The 20,335-nt window shown below is 47.7% G+C and overlaps 1 protein-coding gene across 1 annotated transcript in view; it reads right to left on the reverse strand.

The window, feature by feature from the left end:
- The window catches only part of Ptprm (protein tyrosine phosphatase receptor type M), a 670,047-nt gene extending 650,331 nt beyond the window's left edge, over positions 1-19,716 (reverse strand). Inside the window, exon 1 of the mRNA XM_038315433.1 lies at positions 19,231-19,716. Coding sequence (XP_038171361.1) covers positions 19,231-19,303 — 73 coding nt within the window. The 5' untranslated portion in view covers positions 19,304-19,716. The remainder of the gene's footprint in view (positions 1-19,230) is intronic.
- Between the last annotated feature and the right edge of the window lie 619 nt (positions 19,717-20,335).

Below are 20,335 nucleotides of genomic sequence, written 5' to 3' on the forward strand. Positions count from 1 at the left end.
TCCTGAACAGAGCGCCTAAGTTGGATATGAGACTCCGGCAAGATCCTGAATCAGCAAGATCCTGAAGGCCATCGTGCAAACAGAGAGACCCATCTGAGCAAGTGTCCGGAAAGCTGGTGTCCCCCCAGGTGCTGTGCCTGCTAGTCAGGTGGCAATACCCTTTCTATCTATGCTATCCATATGCCTTTGCAGGACCCTTGGCAAACCAGTTAAAGGGGAAACAAACAAAAAGATCCAGGACCTACAAAAGGCAACCAAAGCTTATAGAATACACAGTGCCAAGCTGACTCTGGTTAATGAGCATAAATTCTATATGTGAGTCTCAGTGAGCCTTATGTAAAATCTCCAAGCAGGAATGATTTAGTTCAAGTATTTTTAGATTTTGGAATATTTGCAGATGTAGATACTGAGCTACCTTGGGGATGGGGCCTGAGTCTAAAGACAAAAGTCACCTGTTTCATAACCCTGTTATGCACACGGTAGTTAGTGTACGAGCATCCAGCAACTGCCTACTGAGAGACGTCAAATGGAACCGTCCACTTGTGGCATCGTGCTGGGGCTAAGAGGAAGCTTCAGCTTTTGGAGGATTGCAGATTCAGGTTCTCTCGGTTGGGGATGCTTGACATGTATTATAGATGAGCCCCATCAGAGCTGAGTTGATCAAGTTCAAATCTCAACTTTGTGCCTTGCTTTTTGCCTAATGCTGGTTAGTTGCTGGCTTCTAGATTTATATCCAGGCTTCGGAAATGGGGAAGGGGTAACGGGTTACTGAGCATCCACGCAGGCAATACAAACCCACTTTAGACAATGGAAGGCTAAGCATCTAGTGAGCATTTATTAGTCCTCCTGGAGTATTCCAGCATAGTACTGCTCTGCTGAGTCTCCAGAGCAGTGGTCAACACCTGAGCAGACTCAGTACTGTGAGGGGTTTGCTGATGACGTCATTCCATTTGGATCAGTGCTCACTGTCTCAGCCATGCCACACGAACTGCAGAAGAGAAAGACAGGGCAGTGGTTGATCCAGTGATGCTTCCAAGGGAACTAGCAAGATGTGGGGTTATGGATACCTATGTGCTCATCACTTTCTAAAATGTATGCATTACACAAGATGGAGCTAGAGGGAAGAGGCAGCGGGGAGATGAGAAATGGAAGGAAAAGACCAGGACCTACATCTCAGGCATGAGAATGGGGGCAGACACAAACCCCACCACGTCCCCACTTCGAGCCACACTCCAACTCCTCACAAAGCCATCCTGGAAAAGAGGAGCAAATACGCCCACCTGGGGCCAGGTCTTTGTTGAGCACTGAGGACAAAAAAGTGTCTGAGCTGAGGGTGTGTCCTTAAGGAGGAAACAGATACAACACCATCTTCTGTTTCTTTAAGACTGGAAATAAAAAGATAAATCTCTTCAAAGTTTGTTCCCTCCTTCAATTTTTAGAGACTTCCCTTCCGGCATCTACTGTAAGTGAAAGACACTTTCAAAGATTTGCTGGCAGAGGAAGCGTCTCCTTTTATAAAACGAAATAATAAATAAGAAGACTGGCTAAGGGGCTTATACTGTGTTTCCTGTGAACAGTACTGAACACGCATGAATGCTTCACTGGCCAACCTCAGAGCTATGGAGCTGACCACAGAGAGCACCCCCGCTTGGTGGAGGGCTTCTGCGAGCTGTGCACTGACTGTGCGCTGTGCCATCACCAGGGAAGGGGCTGCCTCCTCTCTCGCTCTCACGTCTACACGCTTCGAAGAGGCAGGTAGCCTGCATGCCTCTTGAGTTTTGCTATAAAAATCCTCAGGCGAACCCTCATCTAAGACACCCAGATCGTCAATGCAGAGAAGAAACACAGAATTCACAAAGTAGAGCACTCAGAAGGGGCGCTGGCTGTGCAATGGAACGACTTCGTCCTGTGTCACTGCACAATTAATCCGTGACAGGAACTCTCTAGGTAAGAGACGGTGGCTTGTTCTCGAATATTCTTCCCTCACTCCTCGGTGTGTTCTTCCCACTGTTTCCATTTCAGAGGATTAAAATGAGGAAGGAATCGTGGGGATTGCTCAGAAAACAAGACTCAAAATTCATCCCAGAAAAGAAAATATGCCAACCAAACAGCAATTTCTCACTTATTTTAAAAAAAAAATGGACAGAAAAAAAAAAAAAAGACAGTAATGGCTATCAGCTTATTTATTTGAACTCAAAGCAGACTGGATAAGATGGCAGAAGGCACAGATGTGGTTCAGAGATGAAACCCCAAGTAATGAGGCCATCAAGAGATGTGGTGTTACCCTGGCCACACATGGCCAGTGTCACACAACCGAGACCAGGTTACACCTATCTCAGCTTCATGTTTTCAGGTACTCAAAATATTAGACTGTTTTTCTTTGACTTGAGCCACGGTCAGAAGATCCAACACAGATGATGTGCTTTTCGGCGACAGAACCAGACAGGACTTAGTGTCCCAACTGCCAGCCCTCAGGTCAGCCTCCTCTGTGAGAAAGAGATACTGTGCTCTATCCCACTGGCTCAGGAATAAGCCTGTCCATGCATTCGCACTGGTTGATGATGATGATGAGGAGGAGGAGGATGAGGATGAGGAGGATGATGCTTATGGCGCTTTAGTAAAAAGCCTAAATCCATTTTTTGACTTCACTGTGGGTTTGATCAATGCAACGCATAATTCATGTATGGAAATATCGTACCAAATCCCATTCACATATACAATTAGTACGTGTTAATAAAAACTTTTAAGTTCGTCCTGAAGATACTAATACTTGCTCAATATTCACTTTTACCAACGCAGTTTACTGTGATGTCATTATCCCAATAATTCCACAAAGACTGGCTCAGATGAATGAAGTCCATGCTTGTAGACTCTCGCAGCAGAAAGTCTTCCCAGACACCAGCCTTAAACTGTCTTCAGTTCTCTCAAGTACAGATGCACACTCCACTTACCAAAGAACGTGAGAGCTGAGTCTCCAGCCACCTAGGCCTGCTCAGCTCAGCCTGCAGTAAAGTCTTAAAAACACACTTAAATTATGCCATGTGTACCATGTGTGTACATATGTATATGTTTGTGCATGAAGATGTGTGCATGTGTGTATGTGCATGGTGTGCATGTCTGTATGCATGTGTGTATACATTTATGTGTGTGCATGTGAGTGTATGTGCACGTGTATACACATGTATATATACATGTGTATGTGTGGGTGGGTGTGTGCATGTGTTTATGTGAGTGTGTCAGGTACAAATGTGTGCACCTGTAAGACAACAACCTCAGGTGGTATTCCTCAGGCACCACTAACCCTGTTTTATGAGCCAGGGTTTTCACTAGCTTTGAACTTCCCAAGAAGGCTAGGCTAGCTGGCTAGTGAGCTCTGGGGATCTGCCCGTCTCTGTCTACCCCTGACTGGGACTATAAGCATGTATCACCACACTTGGAGTATTTACGTGGATCCTAAGGATCAAATACACATCCTTATGCTTGAACAGCAAGGGCATTTCTGTTTGGACAATCTATCTCCTCATCTCATCAAGCATTTTGCCCCTGAAACCGCTAGCACAAGGTTTTACACTTGTGATATTACACTTGGTGTAATAGCTGACTAGATAGACTCTTGAGTCACCTGGAGATGGACTCCAGACTTGACTATGGGGAGGTCATCTTGACTTCATTCATTGAGGTGGGAAGCCTATCCACCGTGGGTGGCACCATTCCCTGGCTAGGATCCTGGACTGTGTAACTGGATAACGGGAGCTGAGCTGCAGGCATCTGTCTCTCTCTGTCCCTAACTGTAGATCCACGGGCGGCTTTAAGCTCCTCTGGCCTTGAATCCCCCTAGGTGACAGACGATACACTTGAACTTTGAGCCAGGATGGACCCCTGTCCCCTTTAGATTCCATTTGTCCAAGGATTTTATCACAGCAATAGTAAAAGAAAATAGAACAAAACATTTGCTTTAATCAGATAGCCAGATGCAAAACACACGGGATTACAAAACCACAGAGCAGACAGCATTCTGCCCTTCTTTGCTCATGAAAATATAAAGAATTCACTATTCAATTAATTTTATTCAATTTGCTAAGAGCCAAGTATCATCTAATTTACTATTTCAAGGACTGTAAAATAGCAGTAAGTACATTACCGAATTGGACTACAACAATTTTAGAATTATCTTTAACATGAAAATGATACCAAACACAGCTTTAAAATATGACATACACAATGGGGATAAGAGCAGGTTATTTGGGCCCAAGGGGTCAGGAGGAAAGGATTCTAAATCAGCTGATACACAAATATACACACACAGGCATGTACACATATATATGTGCACAAATGCAAATACATACACACAGTATGCACACATACACTCATGCACACATACAGATATGTACACACAGACACAATATATGTATACAGACATATACACATGTACACATACAATTACACACATGCACATACGCACATGTATATACATGCATGCACATATAATACACTTATACACACAAACACACACAGAGCAACATAAACAATTAAGTAGCAGATGGTGACTTACGTTGGTAAGTTTATGGGTAGTTAGTTTGTTGCACATTGATAGCCAATCAATGTACCTTCTTTCCAATTCAGAAAGCCTTTATTTTTTTTTACTGTGTCTGCATAAAATGTTGTATAATCAGATGATCTCTATGCCTTTCCATCCTATAAACATAACCAGAAGCTTTAATTCTTTCTTCTTCTGTGCTAAAAATTCAGCCAGGGACTTGTTCACGCCAGCCAAGTTCTCTACCACTGAGCAACACACCCAGCCCAAGACCTCGATCGATTACATGATGAATCTGAGAGCTACAGCGGCTATGACTTCTGTGCTCTCTACCTCTGGTAGGCTTTAAGTGTGCACCTAAGAAGCAAAGACAGGAGAAGTGCCACAAGTTCACAGCCAGCCTTATCCATGTATTAAAGCCTAACTCAGCTAGGGCTACAGAATGAGACTCTTGTCTTGAAGAAGAAAAAAAAAGCAAAGGAAATGTACGCATGGAGAAAATGGGAGGAGGGAGAGGGAGCAGAGAAGCAGAGGAGTTACATTTAGAATAATGATTCAAATAAATGATAAAGCCTGAACTCCTTCTCTGCCACCCCCACCCAGTTCCCAAAAGATTTACTGCATTTATAATAAGTATAATGAGATATAAAATAAGAAAAGTACATTAAAATAAGGTGAGAAAAAATGAAGAGGAGACTAGGAATTAGGCCAGGGAGAGGATCCAGAAACCAGGATCAATAGGCAGGGGACAGATCGGGTGTTCAGTTGCTTTGGTTCAGATGTTATTCACTCTCTTCCACTGGAACAGCCTGTTTTTCCTTGCAGCCCAACCACAGGGTGCATCCGTATCATCTGGTGTGGAAACTGGCTTCCTATTGGAGTCGGAGGGACATTGCTTGCTAACTCTTTAGAAATATCATAGAAAGAAAAAAAGGTCCCTTTATGAGTAAGCATCTGGAGCAGCTCTGCTCATATGACATTTCCTGTGATCTGTCACTGATGTGGGACAGCGTGCCTAGATCGGTTCCTTATGGTAAAAATGGTTCACCACAGTAGAACAGGCCTTTAAACCTGCACCTAACACCCAAGAGGAGGAAACTGGGGTGGGGGGGTTATGTCATGTAAAGATTTGCCAAGAAGAAACTCTTCATGGCAATCTCTCCTTGTCTTAGAACTAAGGTCCAAAAGGAAATCTCCCCAGCAGGTCATAGAGATATAAATATAATATACTACCACATAGCTCCATAACACACATACACTCAACTCTATAACACACATACTCAGCTCTATAATATACACACTGAGGTCTATAACACACACACTGAGGTCTGTAACACACACTGAGGTCTATAGAACACACACTGAGGTCTGTAACACACCACCGCTCAACATCATGTTAAGCACACTACACTTGCCAACGCTTTTTTTTTTTTTATTTAACAGTTTACATACCCAGGAAAAGTTAACTGTCGTCATGGATCCTGCATTATGATACATTACATGTGCTCTCAGATCATGGTGGTCAGGGGTGGAGTCATTCTAACCTCTCAGGTCCCCAGGGGTTCTCCAAACTTCTCCTAGTTACAAAGCTCCAGTAAGTTTGAGAATCTCTTACCCTCACAGCCTGGTACCTTGATGTTGGGTAACAGTTTCCTCCAAGATCAAAACATTCCATCCTGCAGGAAAGTTCTTAAGGAGAGAGATAAACAACTAAAAATATTGCTTCAAGGACTCCCTGAAACTGACCAGATTTGCTAGGCCCCGCCCCTCCAGAGTAAACAAAAGCAGAAAGTTCTTTTCAGAGGAAAAAGCCAAAGAGTGCAGAGAGGAGAAACGCTGCAAAGGACACTCCAACACCACACCAGCTGCCTGGAAGATGCAGAAACCAGCGGAGCTACCTGGAAGAGGCTTAGGCCAACTGAGGCACCAGGAAAGGACAGGCTCCAACCTGCGGAGCCACCTGCAGGCTGTGCAGTGTGCTCAGACTACCAGCATTGTGAGCTGTCACCCATCCTGGGGTGGGCTTGGGTGATGCAGCTGTCTTTGAGTCATTTCTGCTCCTAAAAGTAACCCCTCGCACATACTGCTGTAAGCAACCCCAATAAAACTCACTTGGTTCACCAAGTTGGACTTTCGTGGTATCCGTACTTGGGGCTGTCATGGGTTCCCTATGTGAGTACAAAAGTGGGTTTCCTCCCCACATGGCCAGTTTCATCATACAATACTACCACATAGCATGGGTTCAATATAGAGTGAGCAACTGTTGTCCATTCTAAGCCTCTGAGCTAAGGCTGATCTATATTGTCGAATTTTACACTAAAAGTCACAGCCCTAAATAGGCCGGCTACCGCAGGGTCCTTGGGGGCACCAGAGACTAGCGACGGCGCTGCCCAATGCAGAGAGAAACACCCAAGCATCCTGCACTTAGCAGTTCCAGCCTGTGGCAGATGTGTTCATCAAATCCTCCACACCCGCTGCAGCGCCCCCTCTTTCTTCACCAGCCGCCTCAGGCTCCATCAGACACTTCTGGGTCCCAGTGTTCTCAACATCTGGAGCAATCTCGGCGATGAACAATGACCCAGTGACCCAGGTGCCATTCTCCTGTGCTGTACTTTCAGACAAGATAAACTAATATAGAAGTACCAGGCGATCCTCCTACTCTCTAAACAACGGAAGAGCTCTTACAGGTCCTTGGATCAAACACCTTCATCTGAATGCAAAGAGATGGGCTTATCAAGGTGATGGGCTGTTAGGGAACACCACAGGGACGATGGTTTAATGAGCCACCTCTGCTAGACACACATTTTGACAAGCTGCTTTCTTCCTTGACCAAAATGACAAGGAAGAGAAATTTTCAAGTGGCTGAACAGAGCAGGGAGGAACTCAAGTCTTTGTGTTTCCTTAGGGGACCCCCTGGGGCAAATTCTCCCTCCCTGTCCACATGTTTCAGTGAGCGTGAGGTGAAGAAGTTGTGTGCAGGGAAGCGGCCGTCCCAGAATCCTTTGCAGACTATCTTGTCTCCTGATTATCCCTGAGTGAGTCACCTCCAGCGACAGCTCAGATGGGGAAATGGAGAGAGCTGGAACCACGAGGGTTCTGATAACCCTCAAGTGTCTTTTCCTTCCAACTATCCCCTCCACAGTCCAGAACGGTGCCACATTCACTGGAGGGACATCTGCTTGGAAGCCTGGCATGGAGTACTGTTTCTGTAAAACAACACGCTTCTGAATTCAGTTCTGTCCATTGACACAGGAAAGTGTTGGCTTCATGTTACACAGGCACACACATACACATACACACGGGTGGGCGATATGAGTTTGGGCTATTAAATTCCTACAGTGAATCTTAGATGCTTCTTAACACTGATGAGACAGACTGTGGCTGATTCTGTATAGGGGCCATGGATTCAAGTCCCTGCAGTTCCCCAGTGGCTCCTGGGGGAGCTGTTCTTTCTGTTTTTTTGTGGCCCTGCTCCAGAGATCGATGAGCCTCATCAGGCCAGGAGTCTAAATTCTTGTCACTGCAGTGCCTGCTCATCACTGCCTCCCATGGTAGCTATCTACTTCTGTCCTTGTGCCCTCAACAGGGCTGGCTTTCCACAGTGCCTGTTCCGAGGTGATCATTTAAGTTCATTTCAGGGACTTGAGACGTAACTGATATGACAAAATATATGTAGCCATAAAATGCATTTACAGGGCACATAACCAGATACCTGGAACCACAGCCACCAAAGGTTCAGAAAGGGTGGAGACCCCTTAGCTTGAGCCCTAAGAATGTTGCAAAATCCTGCCTTTTTTTTCCTACAGAAATAGGAAAATTGTTTGATAAACCCATTAGACACATGGAAAATGGACAACAAAGCTAATGCCCTACCTTGACTATCACACCACACACACACACACACAGTCTCACACACACACACACTCACACACACACACTCACACACTCATACTCACACACACACTCACACAAACTCACACACACACACACACTCACACACACACACTCACACACACACTCACACAAACTCACACACACACACTCACACACACACACACACTCACACACACACAGCCACAATCCCTTAAGAGGGTCCCTAACACAATAGCATAGTTATAGTAATCCTACAAGAATTATTCCAGAAGAGACTGAAATTCAGTAAAAGGCCGTGCTCAAGGCCCCTTAGCTGTCTCTGGGAAGAGAGTTCAACTCCAGGCTGATGAGGTGGCTCAGTGGACAAAGGTGCCTGCTGCCAGTTCTAATGGTCCCACCCAGGACCCACATGTTGGGAAGAGAATCAACTCCTTCCCACAAGTTCTCAGACACATGCACTACGGTAGTATGCCCACACAATAATATATATATATATACATATACATATACATATATATGTGTATATATATAAGTAAATAAATAGATGAATAAGCAAGCAAATAAACACAAAAAATTTTGGATAGGTAACTAGACAAAGGAATAATTCCATTTGAGACAGGGTCAGGAGCTTGGGTCCTTATCTTAGCACCAATGGAAATGTCATCTGTGTTACAACACTGTTTCCTGTCCTAGGTAGCCATATCCCCTCCCCAACTTGCCTTCCAAAAGAACCTTGCCTCAAACCTAAAGGCCAAGAAAAAGGCAGACAGACATATATCACCACTAGACTTTCTACATGGCTGTCCACACTCCCTGAACCTCAGCTGGAAAATGGGCAGACTTCCCTGAAAGCTGAAAGTTCTTGTGTGACTGCAAACGTTAGTTCGGTAAATTTCCTATGCTCTCCCCTTGCTAAGCTGCCTTTAACCATTGTGGTGGACATGCGAAGGTGTCATGCCTTTGTGCCTTACGGTAGACTGGAACGTACCCTTGAATGCCAGGACCCATGTGGGAATACACTCTAATCAGCGGACACACTTTACAGTCAAAGAAGTAGAGCACCCAGCTTTGTGATTATTGTCCATGAGGCTTCTGTTTATGGCATCTTTGCCTGACAGGACACTGAAGGAAGGGGTTAGCGTATAAAGCCTAGTATTGTGATCTAGTCAGAGATCTGTGGAGGAGAAATTAATTTCATCTTCATGATGGATAATCTGGGTTGTCAGGGACCCTCAAGTGAAGAATTGGCCTATATCTACATTCACAAAGTGTTTTCTTAATTGTTGATTGATGTAGCAGGGCCCAGCCCCCTGTGAGTGATGTCCTGGGAACTGGGCTGAAGCAAGTCAGTAAACAGTGTTCCTCCAAGGCCTCTGATTCAGTTCCTGTCTCGGGTTCCTGCCCTGCTTCCCTAGATGACTGACAGTGACCTTCAGCCAAATGAGTCTTTTCCTCTCCGGGCTGCTTTTGGCCATAGCAACAGAATGCAAACTAGGAAAGTCCCAGGACTGAGATGAAGGGCGACAGAGACAGCACACATTCTCCTGCAACAGCACCTTCTCACTGGCGGTGCCATGGCTCCTCTTGTTTACAAACCTGCCCCCCCCTCCCGTGCATATGTGTCTGCAGGTGCAAGTGCATAGGCAAGTGTGCACTCTGTGTGTACATGTGTGTGTCTGTGTGATGTGTGTATGTATGTCCCTGTGTGTGAGTATGGTACAGTGTGTCTGTGTGTATATGATGTCTGTATATCTGTTTCTGTGTGTGTTTATGTGTGTATGTGTGCATGTGTGTGTCTGTCCCTGTGTGTATGATGTGGTGTGTGTGTGTGTGTGTCTGTCTGTCTGTCCGTCCCTGTGTTTGAGTGTGGTGTGGTGTGTGTGTATGTGTGTGTGTATGTGTGCATGTGTGTGTCTGTCCCTGTGTGTGAGTATGATGTGGTGTGTGTGTGTGTGTGTATGTGTGTGTCTGTCTGTCTGTCTGTCCCTGTGTTTGAGTGTGGTCTGGTGTGTGTGTATGTGTGTGTGCATGTGTGTGTCTGTCCCTGTGTGTAAGTATGGTGTGGTGTGTATGTCTGTATGTGCACACGCACATAGGTCGGAGGATGATCTCAGGTGTCTTGGGAATGCTTCCTTTGAGACAGGCCCTCTCATGGGCCTGGAGCTCACTGATTGGGTAGACCAGATAACCAGTGAGTCCTGAGGATCCTCCTGTCTCTGTCTCCCCAGCACTGCGGTACAACTGCACCGCTAAGCCCAGCATTTCCTGTCAGTCCTGGGGATCAAATTCAGATCCTTGTGCTATGAGGCAAGCGATTTCCTGACTGAACCATTCTGCCAGCCCATCAGTACGGCTCTTCCGATATACCACCAACTAAGCCAAATCCCCCCGGAAAGAGGATCACAATAACCCTACGGCATGATATTTCATTTTTTTAGTGATCAGTATTATACCAACATTCTACTTCTAATTTTTTTCAAATAAATCTTTATCATATGTGATCAAATGACTGGTTCACTTTTGTATATTTAGTTACCAAAAGGTGCCTCTTTTTACTTTTTATTTACTGATCAGAATTTTTCTACACTCATCAACTGGTAGCAACACCAAGTAGTAAACCCACGCCTGGTTTTTTAATTAAGGTTACCCCAAAGGCTTAAAAATGTCAGACCTGACTGGGCAAAGAGAAGGGGCAGAGTGAGCCAAAATGATTTAGCTTTCTCTTCTCTGGGGAGCCCCAGCTCACATTCACTGAACAACTACTACATGCTAAACACAGTCCGGTCATGTGACCCATTGCACTGGCAGTATTTATTTCAAAGAAATGCTTTAAACCATTTCATTGCTGTGTATCTAGTCAGGCTATATAGCGCGTGCATTTCAGGCACCTAACTGTTAAGAGAGGAGAGACGAAGAGGACCCCTTCACGCTGAGAGTGGCCCGGTTCCTTCCGACCCGGTGAAAGCCCACCTGTGAGGCCCCTGTGATTCCACAGGGCAAAGCCAGGAAATGCATGCAGCCTCAGACGGCCACAGGAAGCCAGGCTGAAACAGTTTTTGATTGTTTGCAATAAATTTGCTTTATGCATATTGAATAGGTGATTAAAAGTGTCCACTTATCTGAACACAAACAGATGCCTTATCAGCTCTTCTGCCTTGGAGCTCATAAAAGTTGAATGTTTCGCGGTCGCCTAGGCTGTGGCAGGCTGAAACAATCATTATTAAGCAGTAGCCTGCTCATACAAGGAAGGTTCTGGGGCCTTCTGCCCAAGCAGGTCTTTGCCTCCTCTGCCCTCGTCCATTAGCTCCTGATGTCCTGAAGTCATGGTTCACCCTGGCTGGGAGGCCACGTCACCTAATCTGATCCACAGTCCTACAGGAAGTGCAGCCATATCCTCCTGTCCCTCTACCGCCCCTTGCTTGTGCTTCCTGTAAAAAGTCAGAAGTGACTCATGGGCTTTGGGTAGTAAATGGGACAATGGCTAGATCCTATTTCCAAGCAAGCTTTCAATACCTAAACCCACAATGCCATATATAGGTGCCTGCTCACGGACAGACAGCTGTCCCGGCAGCTGTGCCACAGACCCGCACAACCTGCATAGCATGGATCCTGCTAAGCTCCAGGAGTTAGCAAGAACTCTGATTGGGTTTGCAAGCAACTACTACTGCCTATTACTGCCTACCAATGCCTACCACTGCCTACCAATGCCTACCAATGCCTACCACTGCTCAGTTCCACCTCTCTATAGAGATTAACGCAGCATATCAGACAAGCACAGAGGCAAGTGGAGAGTGGGTATCATTGTTGTCTTTGGGTGAGCGCTGACTCACACACTTGTTGGGGGCTGTGGGCCCAGACCCTGAATTTCCTGTAAACAACTTGTTATGCTTGTAGCTGCTCTGAGCCAAACAACTTGTTTTCCTGTGTTTGTAGCTGCTCTGAGCAGGAGACCCTCAGGAGTTGCTGATGGCAGGGGAGTGGTTTCTGGTGGGTTCGGCTAGGGTGTGGCTATCAGTTAAGGAGCCCTATGTAAGCGGCTCTGGCACCCAATAAAGAGGGGCATTCTTGTTTCAAGGATGACCCATGCTTCTGTCTGTGTGTCTTTTTGTGTTTAAATCTCCAGGCCCTTGCCCGGCTCACAAACGGTCCTGTAGCGCAGGCTCCCCACTATAGGCGTAGTACCGTAGTACACGTAGTACCGTAGTACACGTAGTACCGTAGTACACGTAGTACGGACGGTACAGCACTGAAGACAAGCGCCACTGAAGGAACGGCAGCTTACACAGAAGATTTTAATTTTCTAACGGAGAGTTAGAAGATAATGTGTAAAGCAGGTGGGAATCCACTGTCTCTTGCTTCAACCGTAGCCAGGATGCCTTTCCTGGCTCAGGCAGGACACTAGGGATAAGCAGTAGATCACAGCAAGAGAAGAGGCAGCAGGAGATGGGTTAGATCCTGACAAGCCCTCAGCTTCTGAGAAAACATCCACTGAACGTGTTCAGGCAGCAGTGTGGTCCCTCTCCTTTACCTGTTCAATGCCATGGAGATGCAGCAGCGGTCTCTGGTGCCAACAGAAAGCTAGGCTCTGATTTCAAATACACACGGTTACACTTCGAACAGGAAACAAGAGCCCTTTGTTTTCGATTTGGAAACTAAGTATATTTCCAAAAATCCCAGGTTCACAGTTCTGCCCTAGAGGTGCCTGCTTCTTGAATTTTTGGTGGCTTTGGAAAGTCTTAAGTAGTTGGACAACTTCATTAAAGTGTAACAACTGCTTTTCCTTATCTGACCCTACCAAGGGGCCGTGGAAGCAGCAAGTGGGCAATAAATACTTATTTGCATTGAGGGCACTGTTTTAATGCGTCCATTAGGTTGGCTCCTTCTTAGACGAATCCAACAAATGATAGTATCCTTTATCCACTTCCAACCTGAAGAAGGGCCTCATGGTTGGACACGACAGTGCAATTTAATTCAAACTTTACATTAAATAAAAATGTAGGACTCGTTTGAGGTATCTCTTCGACCCCCTTTTTCTTTTCAACCCTGCAGTTTGCTGGGTCTAATATCTTGCCCTGAGCAAGCCTGCTATCCGGTGTCACACTGTTGGTACCACGTAAGAGACACAATAGTCACACCCCACATCTGGATGCCCATGGAGCAGATGCAGCGTATGAGAAAGGATTCAATGCTCATTCTATTTCCAGCCCGAGTTCTCTTTCAGTCGCAGTCAGGGGAGGATTCTGATCATCCGGGTTCTTTTACAACCATGTTTCTTAGCTCCCCAGACCCACTGGATTACTCTGGAGTGCTTGTTCTAATAGAATTCTGGCCCCTGACCCCTGGGCTTCTGGTTGAAGAGCTGAGGACTTCCTGAATGCTGTTGCTGCTGCTGCTGCCGCCGCCGCCGTTGGTGCATGGACCACACTTTAGGATGCTCTCTGTTGAAACAACTTGTCTCAGACTCTAGCCACAAGACAAGATCACTTGCAGATGCTTTTGGGACCCCTGCTCTATGGCAAGGGCCATCAGAATCACATCGCTGGGCTGAGGAAAGCAGTTCTGGAAACAGTGGGGCCCAGGTGGTTCTGCCCACACTGAGTCTCAAGACACCTATCTCAGAGCCATGGAAAGGCAGGAGGGTGCAGGGTCCCCCCAGCTCTCCACAGAAGTGACGTTTGCCGTTTTGAGTGGCATCTCTCCCGTCTTATGAACCCACTTCTCTTAGGTTCCCGCTTAACAGAAACAGCCTAAAGGCAGACCCTCCCCAGCGCCTCCCCATCTTACCAAACACTTTTTTTCCCCTTCTTTGGTTTTTCTGCTTTTACTTTTCTCTCTCACACTCCCAGGCCCTTAATTACACCCTGGACTTGCCAGCCGCCCCACCAAAGGGAAATAGGGTGCCCTGTGGAGCAGGAAGCTTGGTGACTACATCCTTCCTTCTCCCCACCCAACAGAGACAGCCCTGTCTGGTTGCCTCTGGTGGCTCTTTTCTCTTGGTCAAAGTTATACGATGAGCTCTGGCTTTCTGTAGCCACCCTACGACTCCTACAGTACCAGGAAGGCTGCGTCCTCCTACAACAGAGGGCTCGCAGCATCTTGTATCTTTTAAAAATGTTTCATTAGTGAGGTGGAAAGGCGGCCATAATTAAACTTTCCCTGGCTTATGAGATAAGCCTATTAGCAGTTCCGCGCTGCATTCATACAGATAGGAACACAGAAAGACATGAAAATGAGAAAACTGGGGGAAAGGCTGGTTTTCAAAACTAGGAATCTTAGAAGGGATTGAAAATGAATAGTGAATGTCACCTAAGAATGTTTTACATTTAGAAAATTGTTTTAAAAAAAATGAAAAGTGTTTAACTCATGGGGCTACAAAGATGGCTCAGTGTTTATGAGCACTCTAGAGAGGACCTGAGTTTGGTTCTCAGCACCTACATGAGATGGTTTAGAACCATCTGTAACTCCAGTTCTTGGGGGATCTCATACCCCTTTAGGCCTCCTTGGGTATCAGCATACACACCGGTGGACATACACATATATAAAGAGGCACATACCATAAAAACCGTCATTATAATAGAGAAAGTATATTTAACTCAGTTAAAAAGCCTGCCCATCCTTCCAAAATGGAGAAGTATATTTCCAAGTATTTAAATAATATAGCGTCTTAGGAAATGTGATGAAATCTAAGACAAAAATCTCCAAGCAAAGAATATTAATTCTAAAACACAGCTGTTCCACCAGAGTGGAGGCAGGCATCCTAATAACACCAAGAACTTACTACAGTCTGCGAAAGACTTCATTAAACACAGCCATGGCTTTTGGGAGACAATTGCCCCAGATACGTTGATATTGGTAGGCCAACTTCTAACAAATCTAAAGCCTATGATTCATTCATATATGGTTTATGTAATCTGAAGGCATAATTAAAATCACTGGTTCCTTAAGGAAAAATCATGTAGAAATAATCCAGCAATGTGTTCGAATATTCAAACTCCCCCCATGTCAGGAGTTCCTTATCTGGAAACCCATGAAATAACCCTACACAACATGGACTAGAACCTGTAATTTTCTGCATCCGAACAATTTATTGTACTCAAGCAACTCTCCACAAACACATAACACTGAGAATATAACGCTATGGTAATTTCCTGGCATATTCCTTTCCAGCTCACTGATTGAAGCTTGAAGTATTTCTCCCTATCAATTATCCCGTAAAGGCAGCACAAAAATGTAAGACGTCATGACAGCGGTTATCTAGAAAAGGCGAATGGAGTCAACCAGCTAAACAGAACTGCAGCCACTCGGCAAACAGCCCTTCGCAAGGCTGCATTCTGAAACCATTTTCTACTTTTACAGCAGTTGCAGAAGCTGAACAGAAGTGAGCTGAGCGGTGGCTCAGCCTGTTAAGCACGGCGCGTGCGGCGTGCCAAGCCCGAGGTCCCGGGTTCGATTCCCAGGACCAATTCCCGTCACCGAGTTCGATTCGTGTGCCGTCTGTGTCCTGAGTGTCTGCCCACCCACGCCCTCTCGTGGCGTAGGAAAAAAATGCTGAACAGAGTTCACGTACCCCTCCCCCTTTGCATAGCTGCCCTGGTGCTAACACCTTATGTAACCAGAGCAAAATTACTCACATTGAGAAACGAACAGTAGGCAACACGATGTTATCGCACCCAACCCAGACTTTAGTCAGCTTTCCATGGTTTCCTCACTAGCATCCTTGAAAGACTCAAAACTAAACTTCTGTTGTCGAGGGCCCCAGGTTAACAAAGTTATGCTGACTTATTATATCCCCCACACCAGAGTCAGAGAGCCGACTCGGCCCTGTTTCTGTACGACAGAGCTTTCTGAGTGTCACACATCAGGCCTCTCTCCTATGCAGAATTAAAGCCTTCACTGTCCAACACTTACGACAAATTGGCTTTTGAAAACGGGGTCAAAGTGGAATGGCTTGCCAACTGCTTGGCTCCTCACCACAGAAAAGAGTTGCTTATGCAATGTTATTTACCTCTCCGAATGCCTTTATTAGTGTCTTTTCAGGGAGGATATTTTTAAACTAGGTAAGCCTAAAGACAGACAGTTAACTTGACTATTTTGCCTAACAAATTTGAAAGGGTGAAGATGGAAAATACCTTTCGAGTGAAATACATACAGATTACAAAATCCACATGGGCCCCAAACTTAAAATTCTTTTACTGTCTACTGAGTCCATGTCTGATGTCTGGAATCAAAATAAATAAATAAATAAATAAACAAACAAATAAACAAATAAATAAATAAATGCAAGCCTAGTTCACTTCTATTCCTATATTCTATAAATGACTGATAATGAGTCCTAACTCCAAACCATGAGACGGATACCAAAAGGAAAATGTAAGCTCAGATTGTAGCAGGGCAAGGTCCCAGGGCTTCCAGCATCCTGGGCAAGATCACAGCCCCTGACTACAATCAATGTCTTTCTGCCTTTCAAGAATCATTCTCTCCCTCCTCCTTGGGCCAGTCGCTTCAGATGCAATTTCAAAGCCTGCCAAAGGCCAAAGGCGGTGATGCACACTAAGCTTATTAAATAAGTAGTGAGCGCCTGCTGTTAGGTCCGAGGCTCTAAGTTCAGTCTTTTACGGAAAGGGGAGGGCTCTCTTTGTCCGCAAGGAGCTTCCAGTCCAGCTCTAAGGATACCTCACTGTTTTCCCCAATCAGGTGAAAAGCAGCCAGCTACAGCAGAACTGTATGAGGAAGGAAAGGCCAGTGTCGCCGCATCAGAACGAATCTTCTCAACAGATGCACAAAACAAACCCAACAACCATCATTTTCCCGGGACAGTAATGCTCCTGGCCTCTGTGTTTTCCAAAAGCTCAAGTGTGTAAAGGGGGTGAGACGTTCGATGTGCAGCAACAAGTCCAATATTTGCAAACAGGGGCCTTGCCAACGTCACAGTTTTAGATTTTCCACGTTTCTAAACGATCATTTGTATGTGGCCCTTTGTCTCCCTTCTCCCCACCAGCATGCCAGGATAACTAACTTCCCAAATATGAATGAGATGTCAGACGTAGAACCCCACAAACAGAAATGCAATTTTTTCCCAAAAGGAAAACCGGGATAAATGTTAGCAAAAGCTTGATTCAAAGGATCAATTAATCTTTAAGAGTACCAGTAAGCCATATAAATACTTTTGCCCACCTTACACAGAATTTAAAACTCCATCACAATGAAACCCAGCTTAAATGTCAAAGGAGAGTTAGGCAAATTCATAGAGAAAAACAAAACAAAACAAGGCCTTCAAACTTAGCTTTTAATGCCAACAAGTCAAAAGACTTCCAAACTAACACACCTGCTAATAAAAACACAGCCAAAATCTGTTCTGTATCCACTTTCCATCAGACGGTTGTGCATGCGTACATTAACGCCTCTTCAGCACGCGCAATTTTCATGTTGTTAAGGAGATACTAAGGGAGCATTTCTCTAGTAAAGTTGGTGGTTTGGATTTCTTTCAATGCACAGCTAAGTATCAGCTCCCTTCATCTCTGCCACCAACTGTGCTCAAGGGTCTCAGTACCAAAGCTTGTCACAACCTTCTGTGCCTATAAATACAAAGGACCCACATCCCAGGATGCCGAGAAAGTCAAGCCTGATGCTTTCACTAGCCAGAGGTCTATGCTGCTTTAATGTTTGTAAAACGCACCCCTTACTTTAATAAAAGTTACCTTCACCAAAAGAAAAATTAAAAGCCCAACTTAGTCTCCTCCCCCCGAAAAGACATGGAACCCCATTTTATACTTAGTCTGCAAGATTAAATGCATCCTTTCCATTAAAATAAAAAGGTAAAACTGCACTGCCACCATTGTGTGTGGACATTCATGAAACTAATAAACACGACAAACTGTACGCATGTTGCCAGCATTTGCCAAGCATCCACGTGTGTCCTCCTGAGATAGAAAATACTAGAACTAAGCTCTGGGACTCTGTGCCAGCTTCGGTCTCGCTCCTGACCCCTGACTCGACGACCCCTGACTCGTGTCTACGACCCTCTATCTCCACCAAGAACTCCTCGGGGCTCGCGAAGTCTGGCTGTGTGCAGCCTGAGCCTGGCTTGGTACAGACAGCTATCCCCTCCTTTCAGCTGGGACCCCCGCGCAGCTTGGCTGGGTTAGCAAGTTGCCATGGCCCAGGCGGCCCTCTGTTAGGGAGGCCGAGGGTGGGGTCCGGACGCCCAGCCACAGTGGCCAGGGCTTGGGAAGCTGCAGATTCCTCTAGGGTCGCGGGGACCTCCCGCCGTGCAAAAAGAGAACCACTGGCACAGGAAGCCCGCGCAACCACGGGGATCCGTTGAGGTCGCCCACCGCGCGGGGCGGGCAGGGGGCAGCAGGGAGGTCAGGTTTCGGGAGACTGCCCACTATACCACCCGGTTTGGGAGATCGCCACGGGCGCAGCTAAGCACCATGCTGGCCGCCACCGGGGTCGAGAGGCCCGCTCAGCGTCTACTCCCGGCGGATGCAGCTGGGAACTTCAAGCAAAGTTTTCTGCCGCTCCTGCCCCAGCCGCCCAGGGACCCGGAGCCCCGAGAACAAGTCCAGGCCCTAAGGTGACAGGCGCCGAGATGGAGGTCCCGGCGCCTGTGCTTGTCCTGCGGGCTCCTGCGTGTGCTTCACGGGCCCCGGGGCTCGGCGATGGTTGCTTTCCTCCGGCCATTGGCTAGCCGGGCTCACCCGCTACGCGATGCCTGGTCCAGCGCGCTTCTCCCCGGCCCCAAAGCTCGCTTGGACTGTTCCACCCAGGAGTAGCCTACGTCCCATGCGCCTCGGGAACTACAGGAGCGGCCCGCTTACCTGAAAACGTCTCCCCGGCGGCAGTTAGCAAAAGTCCAGCCAAAGTCACCAGGCAAGTCCCAAGTGTCCTCATGGTTCTGAGTGCACGCCGGGCCGCCTCGGAGCGGCGGCGGCCGGTAGACGCGGGAAGCCGAGGGGTACCCGAGCCTAAGCTGCAGGCTGCCAGTGTAGAGGCGACAGCAGCGAAACAGCAGACCCCAAAGTGGCAACAGTTGCACAAGTCCGAAGTCCCGCGGTTCCCGGGCGTGGGGACCGTGTTCTGGGTCCTCCTGCCCTCCCGCTGGCCCCCTCTTGGAGTCTGGCGTCGCCGGGAGAGGGAGCGGAGGGCGCGTCCGCCAAGCCCAAATCCTCGCTGGGATCCGGCGCTGCGCCCGCCTAAGCGCTGCCCCTGATCGGGACCGAGCCGCCCGCGGCGCCGTGGCGGTGGCCGTGGCCGTGATCGCGCGCTTGCTGTCCGCCGCCTCTCCTCCCGCAGCCCCAGCCACCTCGGACGGCGGCGCGCTGATGGCCAAGCCCGCGCCGGCTGCGCGCGGGGCTCCTGCTCCGCGACTGACTGGCGGTGCCCCGCAGGCCGGCTGGAAGGAGCCCACGTCACGGCCGGGCCGGAGCCGCCGCGGCCCGCTAGAGGGCGCGAGCGCCCGTGTCCCCGGCCCGGGGCCAGCTCGGCCTGCGCGGCGCCTGCGGGCTCCGTGGGGCGGCCACTGCCAAGACGCGGGCGGGACCCGGCGGCCAGGAGCAACCACCCGGGGCGCCACCCTCGACCCTAGCTCGCCCCCGCAGCGCCTGGGGCTTCCCACGCTGACCTCAGGGACAGGGACCGCGCCCCAGCCAGAAGTTTGTCCCGGGTCACGGGCGGCGAGGAGGAGTTGGAACGCGCCAGGCACGGGGCGGCAGTGTCCCCGGCGGCGGCAGCTGGCTTGTTAGCGTCGGGAAGGAGCGGGAGCCGCCAGCTCCCTGGGCCGCTCGGTCTGCAGCTTGCAAGGGGCATGAACGCCGCTGTGCCCGAGCTCCGCGCCCGGGGAAGCAGGACGCGCTTCTACCACTCCGCTGCGCCGTGTGGCCGCTAGTGGGGCACGGAGCTCGGAAGGCAGCAGTCGCTTGGAAC

This window comes from Arvicola amphibius, chromosome 18 (genome assembly GCF_903992535.2).
Source record: "Arvicola amphibius chromosome 18, mArvAmp1.2, whole genome shotgun sequence".
Taxonomy (NCBI): Eukaryota; Metazoa; Chordata; class Mammalia; order Rodentia; family Cricetidae; genus Arvicola; species Arvicola amphibius.